The 12900-nt window shown below is 37.2% G+C and overlaps 1 protein-coding gene and 1 long non-coding RNA gene across 6 annotated transcripts in view; one reads left to right on the top strand and one right to left on the bottom strand.

Annotated features, from left to right (window-relative positions):
- MBNL2 (muscleblind like splicing regulator 2) overlaps positions 1 to 2843 on the top strand; it is a 149749-nt gene extending 146906 nt beyond the window's left edge. For all 4 annotated transcript variants that reach the window (XM_017643459.3, XM_017643461.3, XM_017643462.3 and 1 more), the window contains one exon: positions 90 to 2843. In XM_017643459.3, coding sequence (XP_017498948.3) covers positions 90 to 104 — 15 coding nt within the window. In that variant the 3' untranslated portion in view covers positions 105 to 2843. The remainder of the gene's footprint in view (positions 1 to 89) is intronic.
- LOC108385862 (uncharacterized) overlaps positions 1 to 12900 on the bottom strand; it is a 67532-nt gene that overhangs the window by 21227 nt on the left and 33405 nt on the right. The gene's annotated exons all lie outside the window — the stretch shown is intronic.

Below are 12900 nucleotides of genomic sequence, written 5' to 3'. Positions count from 1 at the left end.
CAATATGAGTTTTCAAAGAGTAAAGTTTAAACTCATTACTTTTCCCCACAGAAGGATATCTAAATCACGCTTGTCTTTTTCTTTAACAGATAATTCTGAAATAATCAGCAGAAATGGAATGGAATGCCAAGAATCTGCATTGAGAATAACTAAACATTGTTACTGTACATACTATCCTGTTTCCTCCTCAATAGAATTGCCACAAACTGCATGCTGAATAAAGATTTAGTTCTTCTGGACAGACCACAACCCTAAGAAGCTAGTGCTGCTATATCATATATGAGTATTAAATCTGGTATGCTTAGTATATTCCAACCTAAGATAGTTAACTACCTGAGACCAGCTGTGATGTTTAAAGACATAAAGGATAAAGTTTACTTTTAAAAGGTTTCTAAACCTAGTTTCTGTCCTAGGAATATTGTCTTATCTCCATAACTATAGCTGATGCAGAAAGTCCAATCAATCTACTTATTTTGACTCAGAATATTTCAAAGTTAGCAATAAACAATTAGCATTAGTTAAAAAACCTATTCCAAGGGCAGGTTCAATTCTAACTCCAATTACTGTCATTTCATTGACCCACTGGATCAAAGGGTGTTTCACTTCTTGACAACACAAATGCTGCAGCAAAGATGAGAAGTGAAGTAAAACCAATACCTGTCCTGCAGGTCTAAAATTGGAATGGAAATTCAAGCACAAGGACTGGGGACACATCAAAGTGTGGTATTTGGTTTGCCTGGAGATGCCGCATTGAATCATGTGATTCTAGAGTAACATTAACTAGATTGAAAAAGAAACTTTGCACGGTATGAGCTTCATACCCCACCAAACAAAGTCTTGAAGGTATTATTTTACAAGTATATTTTTAAAGTTGTTTTATAAGAGAGACTTTGTAGAAGTGCCTAGATTTTGCCAGACTTCATCCAGCTTGACAAGAATGAGAGGCCCATGCCAACAGTCTAATCTAAGGCATTAGTCTTTCAAACTCACCATCCGGTTGCCTGTTACAGAATAACTCTTCAAAACTAAAAACCTAGTCAAACAAGGAAGCTGTAAGTGAGGAGATCTGTATAATATTCTAATTTAAGTAAGTTTGAGTTTAGTCACTGAAAATTTGTGACTTTAATCTAAATTACTATGTAAACAAAAAGTAGATAGTTTCACTTTAAAAAAATCCATTACTGTTTTTCATTTCAAAAGTTGGATTAAAGGGTTGTAACTGACTACAGCATGGGAAAAAAATAGTTCTTTTAATTCTTTCACCTTAAAACATATTTTATGTCTCAAAAGTATAAAAAACTTTAATACAAGTACATACATATATATACACATACATATATATACTATATATGGATGAAACATATTTTAATGTTGTTTACTTTTTTAAATACTTGGTTGATCTTCAAGGTAATAGCGATACAATTAAATTTTGTTCAGAAAGTTTGTTTTAAAGTTTATTTTAAGCACTATCGTACCAAATATTTCATATTTCACATTTTATATGTTGCACATAGCCTATACAGTACCTACATAGTTTTTAAATTATTGTTTAAAAAACAAAACAGCTGTTATAAATGAATATTATGTGTAATTGTTTAAAACATCCATTTTCTTTGTGAACATATTAGTGATTGAAGTATTTTGACTTTTGAGATTGAATGTAAAATATTTTAAATTTTGGCATCACCGCCTGTTTGAAAACTAGATGCACCAACCATATCATTTTGTTTGAGAAAAAAAGAAATCTGCCATTTTAATTAATGTTGGTCAAAGTCTAATGACTATTTATCTTATATTGTAGATTTGATAACCCTATCAAAAGAAAATCACATTCTAAGTGTAATCTTACATAGTGCTTATATTGCATTTGTTTTTATTTGTGGAAAAGTATTGTATCTAACTTGTATTTCTTTGGTAGTTTCATCTCCATGTATTATTGATATTTGTAATTTTCTCAAACTATAACAATGTAGTTATGCTACAACTTGCCTAAAACATTCAAACTTATTTTCTTTTTTCTTTGTTAATTCACTTAAACTCATTGAAAATATAGCAAACATTACTAAAAGGTAAATTATGAGAATCACTGAAATATTTTTGTAGACTAATTGTTATAATACTGTCTTTCTTTTTTTGTTTCATGATATCGATTTTAAAAATTAGCACACAACTATTTTCAGCCCTTTAAGAATGGAGCATCAAAACATCAGCTGTACCCCAAGCAAATATAGAAGACTGTATTTTTACTATGATATCCATTTTCCAGAATTGTGATTATAATATGCAAAGAGTCGTAAATACACCATTTACAATAAGGAGGAGGCAAGGCAAATGCATAGATGTACAAATATATGTACAACAGATTTTGCTTTTTATTTATTTATAATGTAATTTTATAGAATAATTCTGGGATTTGAGAGGATCTAAAACTATTTTTCTGTATAAATATTATTTGCCAAAAGTTTGTTTATATTCAGAAGTCTGACTATGATGAATAAATCTTAAATGCTTTGTTTAATTACAAAAACAAAATCACCAATATCCAAGACATGAAGATAGCAATTCAACAAATACTGTAGTTAAAAAACAAACTCACCACTTGTATGGGAACTGCATTTCACTCTTGGTTTTCAGGATATAACAGCACTTCACCGAAATTTTCTTTCAGCCATACCTCTGGTAACATTTTTACTAAATCTTTCTGTAACACTTAAAGAATACCCTCATTCATTACTTACAGTGTAAACAGGAGTCTAATTTGTATCAATTCTATGTTTTGGTTGTAATATTCAGTTCACTCACCCAATGTACAACCAATGAAATAAAAGAAGCATTTAAAAGGATGTCGAGTCTTCCCTGTTTTTGTGTAGACGCAGATTGATAATTAGCTAAACAAAGTGGTTTTTACATTCACATAGATGACATTTGGTAACTTCAGAGAAGAACTAGCTCTGATCTTCAAATGCAAGGTTGACAGTTTTCACTTTTGGTTTTGGCTTTTTAGCAGAAAGCAAAGCAAAAGGATCATTTAAGAAGTATTTTTAGTATTCTTTGAAATTAGAAATAAAAATAAATCCCACCAGTCACCCCTCTTCTTTAGGATTCTGCCTGATAAGGAAGAGATGTGAACAATAACCAAATGAGAAACATGATATCAGCATCATTAGCAGAAGGACATGCCCATTAATTCCTAGGACAGGCTTCTGGAAGAACCTGATTGGACAACATGGCTTTGGCCTGAGGCTGCAGAAAAAGGCAGAATGGTGAGTCCTATTCTGTGCTGACATCCTGGCCAGATGGACCAAAGAGAGAACAAGGGCATGGTACACAGGTGCTGAAGAGGGTCCCCTGAGAGGTGGTGTGCATGTTCGCAGACCTTCCTCAGCCCTGTGGGGCCTGTTATTTCTCAAGGAGAGCAGTATTAGCTCTTGGGTAAGAACTGTCGCTTGCCGTGCACAGGTTGGCAGAAATGGCCTCCTCTATGGGCCTTAGCAGAACCATAAAGAGGAGGTTTTCTCCACGGTTTATAGCTTCAGGCATTCTGAGTGGTTATGGCATCCCTTAGGAGGATAGAAAACACAAATATTCAACAGATCAGCGATATACAAATAAAGGTACTTGTGTTTTTAAACTGTGCCGTCAGGATTTTCAAGAGTAAAAATACCTTCACACCTCTGTGGATCTTTGAAAAACTGGCTATAAGTTTAGATGAGCAATTTTTACTGTAATGGAGAAGAAAACTTCCTTTCCCTCAGTCACTCTTTTCAAGTGAACTTGCTGTTACTAGAAAGTTCAGGGTGCCCACTTTAGAGAACAAATTGTCATTTTAAGTGAAAAAGTTAAGACAAACTGTACTAAGAATTTTTCACACCTGGCTTTCTGAAGTGTAATGCTCATCGGTACACTGACTTTTTGTGGTACGACATCAAAATCAAAAGGGAAACTTAAACCCGAAAGGATAAAGCTAAAGTTGATCTCTTCATACAGAAAACATTTAAATATAAAATATCAATTACTCTGTAATTACCTGCCAATAGGAAAGTGTTAGTTCAATTTTAGGAAGGCCAAACTAAAAACAATGTTTCAAACCCAGAAATATATTCTTTATTATTAACCAAAGTTCTTTTCCAACACTTTAAAATTTTGGGGGGCAGCCAAACAAACCAAATTATAATTCAGTGTTTTGATATTTGTAAGAGGAAAATATTGGCTTGCTAAAGAATGATTTCTTCTTCTTCCCCCAAACTATCTTAGTGTCTTTGAACTATTAGGCTATCATTGATGTTGTACTACTCTATTGCCACAGTAATGACCTTGTCACCGTGAGTAAGTGTGATTCATACAAAATGTAACATAGTAATGATTTCCCTATATGCTCTTGGTGGACATGGTGGATGGCAGGATGGGGCTGCAATGGAACTGAGAATATTCACCAGGGACCTACTCATGTTTCCCACTTTAGGCTAAATAGTCTATATAGGTTTCTAATGAGCCCATCCTGTGTCATTGAAGAGAATTACTAATTACTACTAAGTACATTCTAAGTGCTACAGAGATTCTTGCTTGAGGTACATAGAGGTTCTGCTGAGAGAAACAGCTTGATTTCTAGGCCAACACTTCCTTCAGTGTCTGCCCTCAGGATGACTAGGCCCACAGCTTAGCTGAAGACCTCTGTCAAGGTGGTTCCAGTTGGCTAATGGGCATGTGGCCTCATTTTCTCCCTCTGGTTCAGCTACTTTGAAAAATAACTGCCCACTCATTTGAAGTGTCCCTTTTTCAGCCTCCTAGTATAAATGCCATATGTGCTATTTGGTCTCTATTTTAATCAAACCATATTAGGCACCTCCTCAAAGTTTAATGAAAACCTATACAGCTGTTTTCACAAAATAGGGTATAACCAGAAAGTAATTATGTTTTGTTCATACATACTTTATGTAACCCGTAGCATTATGAAGGAGCTATTTAACCCATAATGTAGACAAATCAAGACTCATAAATATTAAGTAACTCTTTCAAGATCACAGAGAGCAGCAGAATTCTCAAGCCCTGGCTCGTCCTAACTCTGTGGTCATGTTGACATGAGCATTATCTAAGCATCCTTCAGGTCAAAATTTCATAAAAGAATGCAGACTAAAGCATCCATTCAGGTTTAAGGTGAAGCTATATTAAGAATCTTTTACTAGGTTACCTAAACAGATTTTCTTCCCCATCACAAGAATATGATTTATGAAGTATTTTTTAAAGCGATGGGCTGCAAAGCACTATTTTAGATTTAGGACAAAGCCTAATTCTTCATTAGGACCAGAGACAAATGGAGGAATGTTACATTGTGCAATCTCTCCAGTATTATCCAGTTTTTAAAATCAAGCTTCCATATGGTCCTCTTGAAATAAAAAAATAATGAAAATCATTAAATTTTCCCAGTAAGGATAGGTCATTAAGCCATGATGAAGCAGCCCTGAAAAGATGTAATAGGTCACATATAGCCAGAGAGAATGCATTTCTGGATAAAGGTCACACATGAGTCACATACCCGCTAAAATCCAATTTCAGTCTGAGAAGTTAGCCTAGTTGTGATTGTTCCCTTCTCTTATGACTTTATTATGAGTCTTTCCAGGACTTTGGCTTATAGAAACAAAGGAAGAAGCTATCAGTCTTCATGTGTAAACTCAAGTGATCTGAATTAGGGGAAAGTAATTCCTAACTTCCATTTGCTAGGGAACACTTCCTTCAAACAAAGGTCACCCCAATAAAGTATACAAGCAAAACAGTGGCAAAGTGCTCTAATTGGAAGGGACTCTCCATTCCTGCATTGCAGCCTCTAATAAGCCCCACAGTGCAGAGATGGAAACCTACTCACTTAAATATAAAACCTGTGGCTTTACAGAGGGAGAAAAGTATGCTGAAAGTTTCACAACAGCTTAGCAAATTTGGCTTATAAACTCTAAATATGTCTGAGCAAACTGATATATACAGAAGAAACAAACATACTACAAAATAAATACATACTCAGCTCTCTCACACACACACACACGTATATATGGAGAGCAATCTAAAGACAAAAACACAATGGTGAGGACTTCTCAGTTCTGCAGAAAGGAAAGATCTGTGTATGCACTTCATAATAATGTTAAGAGCAGTTTCCAGTCATACTGCCCAAGTTTGATACTCAGCTCTGCTTTTTATAGCTTCTGAGCATCAGTGTTTTACATCAGTAAACTGGTTCTGACAAGAGGATCAACTTCACCAGCACATTATAAGGAGAAAATGAAAGAATATACACTGAACACGTAGAACAGAGCCTGACACATAGCAAACTCTCAGTGAATATTAGCTACTGTTCTTCAAATAATATTAAAATAAGCCCTGTGTTTCCCTAATAAGCATTTATTTCCTCATTCTACCCAAACATCTCTTGGCAACTAAGAGGCACCTCTTCTATTTCCTTGATGACAATTAATGTCAAAAGCTGACAAGCAAATTATAGGGAATTTGTAATAACAAATAATGAGCCACATTATTTCTGTGGAAACCTACAATTACTTCAATTCAACAAATGCTCAGTGAGCTCTGAGAAAGAACTGTTAGCTGTTCAAGGGATGTAAATAGGAGCGAAATCCAATCCTTGCCCTCAAGAAGCTTTCCATGTGGCAGAAAAGAAAGACTAAACCTGTGAAAAATGGAGAAAGGATGAAGAGTAATAGTGTAAGTTTCCTAGGGCTTCCATGACAAAGCATGACAAAGACCGTAGCTTAAACAGAAATGTATTCTCTCACAGTTCTGGAGGCCAGAGTCTGTAATCAAGGTGTTGGCAGGGCCACGACTCCTCTGAGAATCTTGATAGGATCTTGCCATGCCTCTTTCTAGTTTCCAGGAGTAGTCATCAATCCTTGGCACTCCTCGGCTCATGAGTGCCTCACTCCAATGTCTGCTCCCTGTGTGTCTCTGTCTTCAGGCTACCTGCTTACAGAGTTACCATTCATGTGGGATTAAGGCCATCCTAATGACCTCATCTTAACTTGATTACATCTGAAAAACTCTTTTTCCAAACAAGGTCACATTCACAGTTAACAGGGGTTTTTAAGGGAAACAATTTAACCCAAAACAAGTAATAGCAGCTTAAATAGAGATGGGTTTCTATAGATAACAAAGTATTAATGAAACAGTTTCTGTTGCCTTTTCAGGAAGAAGACAATACCTACATGACATTTGGTGACCAAAGTCACAACCCCTCAGACTTCTTTCACTTGTTCATTTTTGTTTTTGTCTGTAGAATGAAGCAGTTGGACTATAACTTCTATTCTAGATGCAACATTCTGTGATTTATTCAGCAACCTACCACATTCTTGATTGGTCTCAATGTTTATTTTACTTGGTAATTTTGATTTACAAATATATTTCATTGTTTGTAATTTTTCATTGATTTCATGGTTTTCCTTCTGTAGGAACTCCTCTGAGAATCATGATAGGATCTTGCCGTTTATTTCTCCCTTTGACTGATTTTGGCTTCAAAGGTAATTTGTCCTGGGCTGGGAACATATTTCCTGCCCCTTCCCCCAGAGTTACAGAGCGCCAATAGTTCTAACTGCAACAAGAACAATGATATCCAACATTTTTGTGCCCTTATATTACGATAACTTCTTAGCACAAATTATTGGATTTAATCTTTATACTGATCCTCTGTGGTTCATTTTATTAACATCTGTCTCTATTTATAGATTAAAAAAACAGGGACTGGAAAGACTAGATACTTAACCAAAGTCAAAGTTTGTATTAAAATGGGCATTGAAACCTGGCAGTCTGGCCGTAGATTCACAGTGCCTTACTACTGACTGCCCCAAATGAGCTCCTTGAACCTGTCACTGGAGCACTGAGGGGCTTGTTTGACATGCAGGAACTCAGGCCCCAAGCCAGACCTACTGAAACAGAATCTGCATATTAACCAGATCTTCAGGTGATTTGTATGCACGGTAAAGTCTGATAAGTGGCACTGCGCTAACCAGCCAGCCCCACCTCGAAGACTCCGGTGACTCTAAGAAAGCAATGAAGGAAGACCGATGCCAGTACCTGACCATTTTGATGTCTCTTTTCAATAACTAAACTCAAAATTTAATTGTGATTGACTGGATGCAAACTGCAGTCTCTCTGGTTTACTCTTGTCCTTTAACAACCCATTCTCTTTACAGTAGTCAGAGCCTTCAAAAAATAGATCACAGCACCATCCAAATCAGAGATGGATCCACCCCAGGTTTTTTGGTGTCTGAAGTTTATAAAATTTGGGAGAGGGGGTCTTAAAGAAAAAGGATCCAAAAAATAATATAGAACTAAATTTGAAAATAAATATACAGAAAACAACATAAACAACATGCCATTTTTACAAATTAACCACATGACACAACTCTACAATAAGTTTGTTTAAATTCTGATTGCATCCCCTTTGGTTTCACCCTCATATGATAACACTTTTGTAATACCATTTTCTGCATAGAGAACAAAAAGAATCTTGCTTTTAACAGGGTTGGCTTTTAAGTTTTTTTAGTTTTTTTAGTATCAATGTTTTTGTATTGATAATTTAACATGAGATACACACACACACACACACACTGCTTATTGTACTCTTACAGACTGTGCCCTAAAAACAAGAATTTCAGTAAGTTCTATATTTTCATAATTCTGATCTAAAAAGAAGAAAAATTACTGGGCATTCCTAATTGCTTATACTTTATTATTCTGACAGATAAGCCTCAATAATGACCAAATCTTCTGCTTAGAATTTTATGCACCTGATATCTAGTAGAATTTTCCATGAACTAGCTTCTGCCACATACACTTCACATGTTTTTCTCCTCTTTCATGGCCCACTTACTTCCAGAGCTCGGTGCTGCAGGATGCACTCACACTGCAAGGCAAACTTCTCACCCTGCACCTTCACATCATGATACCAGGTGAGATGGTACCTATAACGAGACACCTAGTGACAACATATCCTTCCACAGAAACGGCTATGGGCTTTACAGTTACATTTCACAAAACCCAAGCTAAATGTATCCCCACTCAAATTCTTTAGACCCATATCCCCAAAATGACCACAGCCACTTCATAACCACCCCATAAATGGGAGAGCAATAGAAGGGAAGCCAGTGTGCAAAGAGACAATGGTCTTCAACAATTAGAAATTTTGTAGAACCATGACCATGTAAACTGTTAGGGTTCCCCAGGTCCTTGAAATGACTCATGCATGTGGGAGGTCCTCAAGCTCAAAGCCTCATTAGTTTTATGGTAAATCTGCTTCTATCTCCTATTTAAAAAACAGAACAAACTCCAATATTCACTGATTTTCTACTGTTTTTATGATAAAACTCAAACCCTTTATCCTGGCTATCATTTCCAACCCCATCTGATATCATATTCCACCATGCCAACTACTATCCAATCCCTCCGACTCTTTTCTGTTTCTCAAATACACAGAATCCTTTCTACCTCCTGAATTCTTCTTCCTTCTGCCTGAAATGCTTGTCATCTCCCTCTGAGCATCGCAGAATCATTTTTTTGTTTCCAGAAGATAGTATCACCTCATCCCAGATCTAAAGTGGCTGGCTCCATGTAGGGAAAACGGAGCCACCGTGGCCATCTCATGCTTGTACCCACTGCGCAGGCGTATCTTGCATGTTTATGTAAGCACTGGGCCCGCTGGGCAGGCGCATGCTCATATAATTGCTGGCGGTGAGCCACTCTTGTCTATACTGTTATAAAGGATGACCGCCAGATACTTTTGTGTGCATGTGATTTCAACGCTCAACCAGCCACCTCCAGAGTGGTATAAACCCTCTACCTAATGTTCCACTGTCATTTTTCCGTCTCACTGAATCCAGTGTTAACCTGCCAGGCGCTGAGCTTCTGCGTTATACTCCATCTTATCACTGTGTTTACTGCCTTCATAACACCTGTTAACACTGTGTATTTTTCCCATCTACGTTTCCTTTACACTACCTGTTCTCTCACTGGAATTTAAGGTCTATGACAGCCAGCCCCTTGTCTTGTTCACCCCCATATCCCCTTTGCTAAGAACATCTAAGAACCCCATTAATAGTAGGGATTCAGTAAGTATTTGCTGAATGAATGTAAACCATTGTGTCAGAAGAAAGAGACATAGATGAAAATGTAAAACTATGAAATTCAGATACTTCACATAAGTTTTATCTACACCCTATCTACATTCTTGGCTCCAAGGAACTTAACAAACTAGAGATCTACTCATTTAACAAATATTCTTGTATTACAAAATGCTAGAAAACAGCAAAAACACAGAGCATATATTCTTATAACATAAAAAACAACTTTAAGTCATCAGAATCTGGTTACAGTCTAGCTAGAGAAAGAAAAACCATATGGATGAAAACAAAATATATAGGTACTGAAGTTTTTCATGATAAATTCCAAATTATTAAACAGGCAATGAATGCCATGGGCGGTTAGTAAGAGCTGGAGATGTCACAGAAAGCTCCCTGGAGGAGAAGTTTCTTGGGATTGAACCTGAAGAGTAGTAAATAGAGTATTTGGCAAAGCAAGAAGTAGGAGAAGCAACCAGAATGAAAATACAGTGATCTGTGATCACAATGGATGGGGATTTTACATGAGAAGGGATGAGCAGCACGCTAGAAACAGAAGGGGGCATCAGCTTTCACAAGACAGCCACAACTTGAAACTGGGTGGCATGGTAGCTGCTGCAGAGTAATGTCAGATCCTCCTCCAGAATGAAGCACTCCCTCCCCAGTGTCCAGAAGCGCTACAGCAGTCAGTCCTCGGCTGTCAGCCTTCTTCTGGAGATGCACTGATTAACTAGAGCTGCTTTGTCCAAAGTACCCGCCACCCCAAGCCCATCCCCTGTCCAGTTGATCGACAAAAGAGAATAAAGACCCACAGTTTGGCACAATTGCTTGAGGCCACACTGAAGGATCACCCCGAGCTCCTCAGGGGTGGGTTGACGCCTTTGTTGAGACTACATCAAGGCCCAACTTCTTCCTGGGATCAATCATGCTTCATTCTCTTCCACATGAGTTGGAATCGACCTGAGTGGGTTCCCCAGGGAATCTAAACTGTGATAGAGAGGCAAATCTGCCATTTATTAATTCCATTACTCAAGCATTTGATTTCCTTTTAAACTGATGCAAGAAATATACTTAAAATCACAATTGGATCCCTTATGACAATGAAAATTATTCGCCTATAAGAGTACCTTGCCTGAGAGAATATTAAATTAATCACAGAAAAAAAAAGAGAATGATAGGAATAAAGAGACAAAACAAGAGGTTTTTTATTAAGGATTCCAAAAATGGCAAATTTTTCACATACATTAAGGGGAATGTAATTTTCTTTTCAAAAAGGCACCAGTGAAAGTCATGTGTCACTTGGTCCAAATTTTTAACTCTTTGTCTTTTATATTCCTGAGCCCCTTGTCAATACCTCTTTGAAAAGAAATCAGAAAAATGACTAAATTGGTTCTTATGGAAGCCAAGTATCTTACATAAGGTTAAAACAAAGTATATTAAGTTTGCATTTAGTAAATACAATCTGAGATTCAGCTGTAGAACAAAAGAAGCATAAAACTCCAGAATAAAGCCTGCTCAACCCATCAAAGATTTCAAAGCTAACTAGGGTGATTCTTCTACATCATTCAGAGTGTTTTCAAGCTGAAGTGGGTCACACTTGGGAATTAACACAGTGTATACGCACTATTGATAAAAACCTCCATTAAGACAGCAAGAAGTAATTAAGGAAACACATAATCAATACTGAGATTATCCCAACTCCTCCAAGAGTCATCAATATGTTTTGAATAAAAACCACAAATTTGGTGGTTTTGCTCTGGTAAAATCTTTACAAAGATCAATTAACATATTTATTGTATGAGGTGATGACTAGCTGAAGACACAGGAACTATAACTTGAATATGTTCTATCCACAGGAGGCACTGTGAAAGACAAGAAGCTGGGTCAGTATGGGAGCACTTTGCTGATTATTGGTCTCTGCTGACACTAACTACACTCCATTCTGTGACATTAAAAGGCAGTATAGCACAGTGGTTAGGAGCACGGCATTGGTAGCCAAGCTAGCTGTGTTCAAATCCTAGCTCTCCTTTCTGTCTGTGTGACCAAAGGCACATGAGTGAACTTCTGGTCCTGTTTTCCTTTTCTGTAAAATGGAGCTGATAAAAATGGTATCTACCACATAAGGTGGTTGTGAGAAATAAGTGAGTTAACATGCACAAAATCGAATTTTAAAAAGGATGCCATTCGAAAGAGTTTCTTCTCTCTGTGTATCACATCTCCATCGGGACAGCCTCTCAGCGCTGCTCTTGGCAAAGTTAACTGGGATGGTTTAGTCCCCTCAGGATGGAATTAGGTAAACCAGTGGCCAGTTATCAAACACTAGCTGAGCTCAGCAAACAAGACATCTTTCTATATCTTAAGGTAATGAACTTTCCAGACTTCCATTTCTGGGGCACAATAGAATAAATACAATGAATGAGTCTCCGGAGGAAAACAACAAAGACAGCTGGATAAAATATTAAAAACATCTCTTTAAATGTACTGTGGAGCTATCAAGAAAGTAAGAAACACTCAGGCTGAAAAAAAAAAAGAAGTGTGACCTAGAACCAAACCTACAGTTTGTCTGGTGGCATGTGCCCAACCTGGAGTCTTCACGTGGCACAGGAGCTCCAACGCCAGGCTGAGCACGCCTCGGGCAGACAGGGAGCCCGAGGCGGGAGCCCCGAAGGCCGAACGTCAGCAGGACCAGAGCTGTGTTCGCTCACCTCCTGCCTCAGCACCAAAAAACCCAACGACCAAGATGAAGAACACTGTTAGTGTATTATCTTTAAAATAAAAACTAATGGCAAAA

Source organism: Manis javanica, chromosome 9, assembly GCF_040802235.1.
Source record: "Manis javanica isolate MJ-LG chromosome 9, MJ_LKY, whole genome shotgun sequence".
NCBI classification, from domain to species: domain Eukaryota; kingdom Metazoa; phylum Chordata; class Mammalia; order Pholidota; family Manidae; genus Manis; species Manis javanica.
This window is presented reverse-complemented; position numbering and strand designations above follow the sequence as displayed.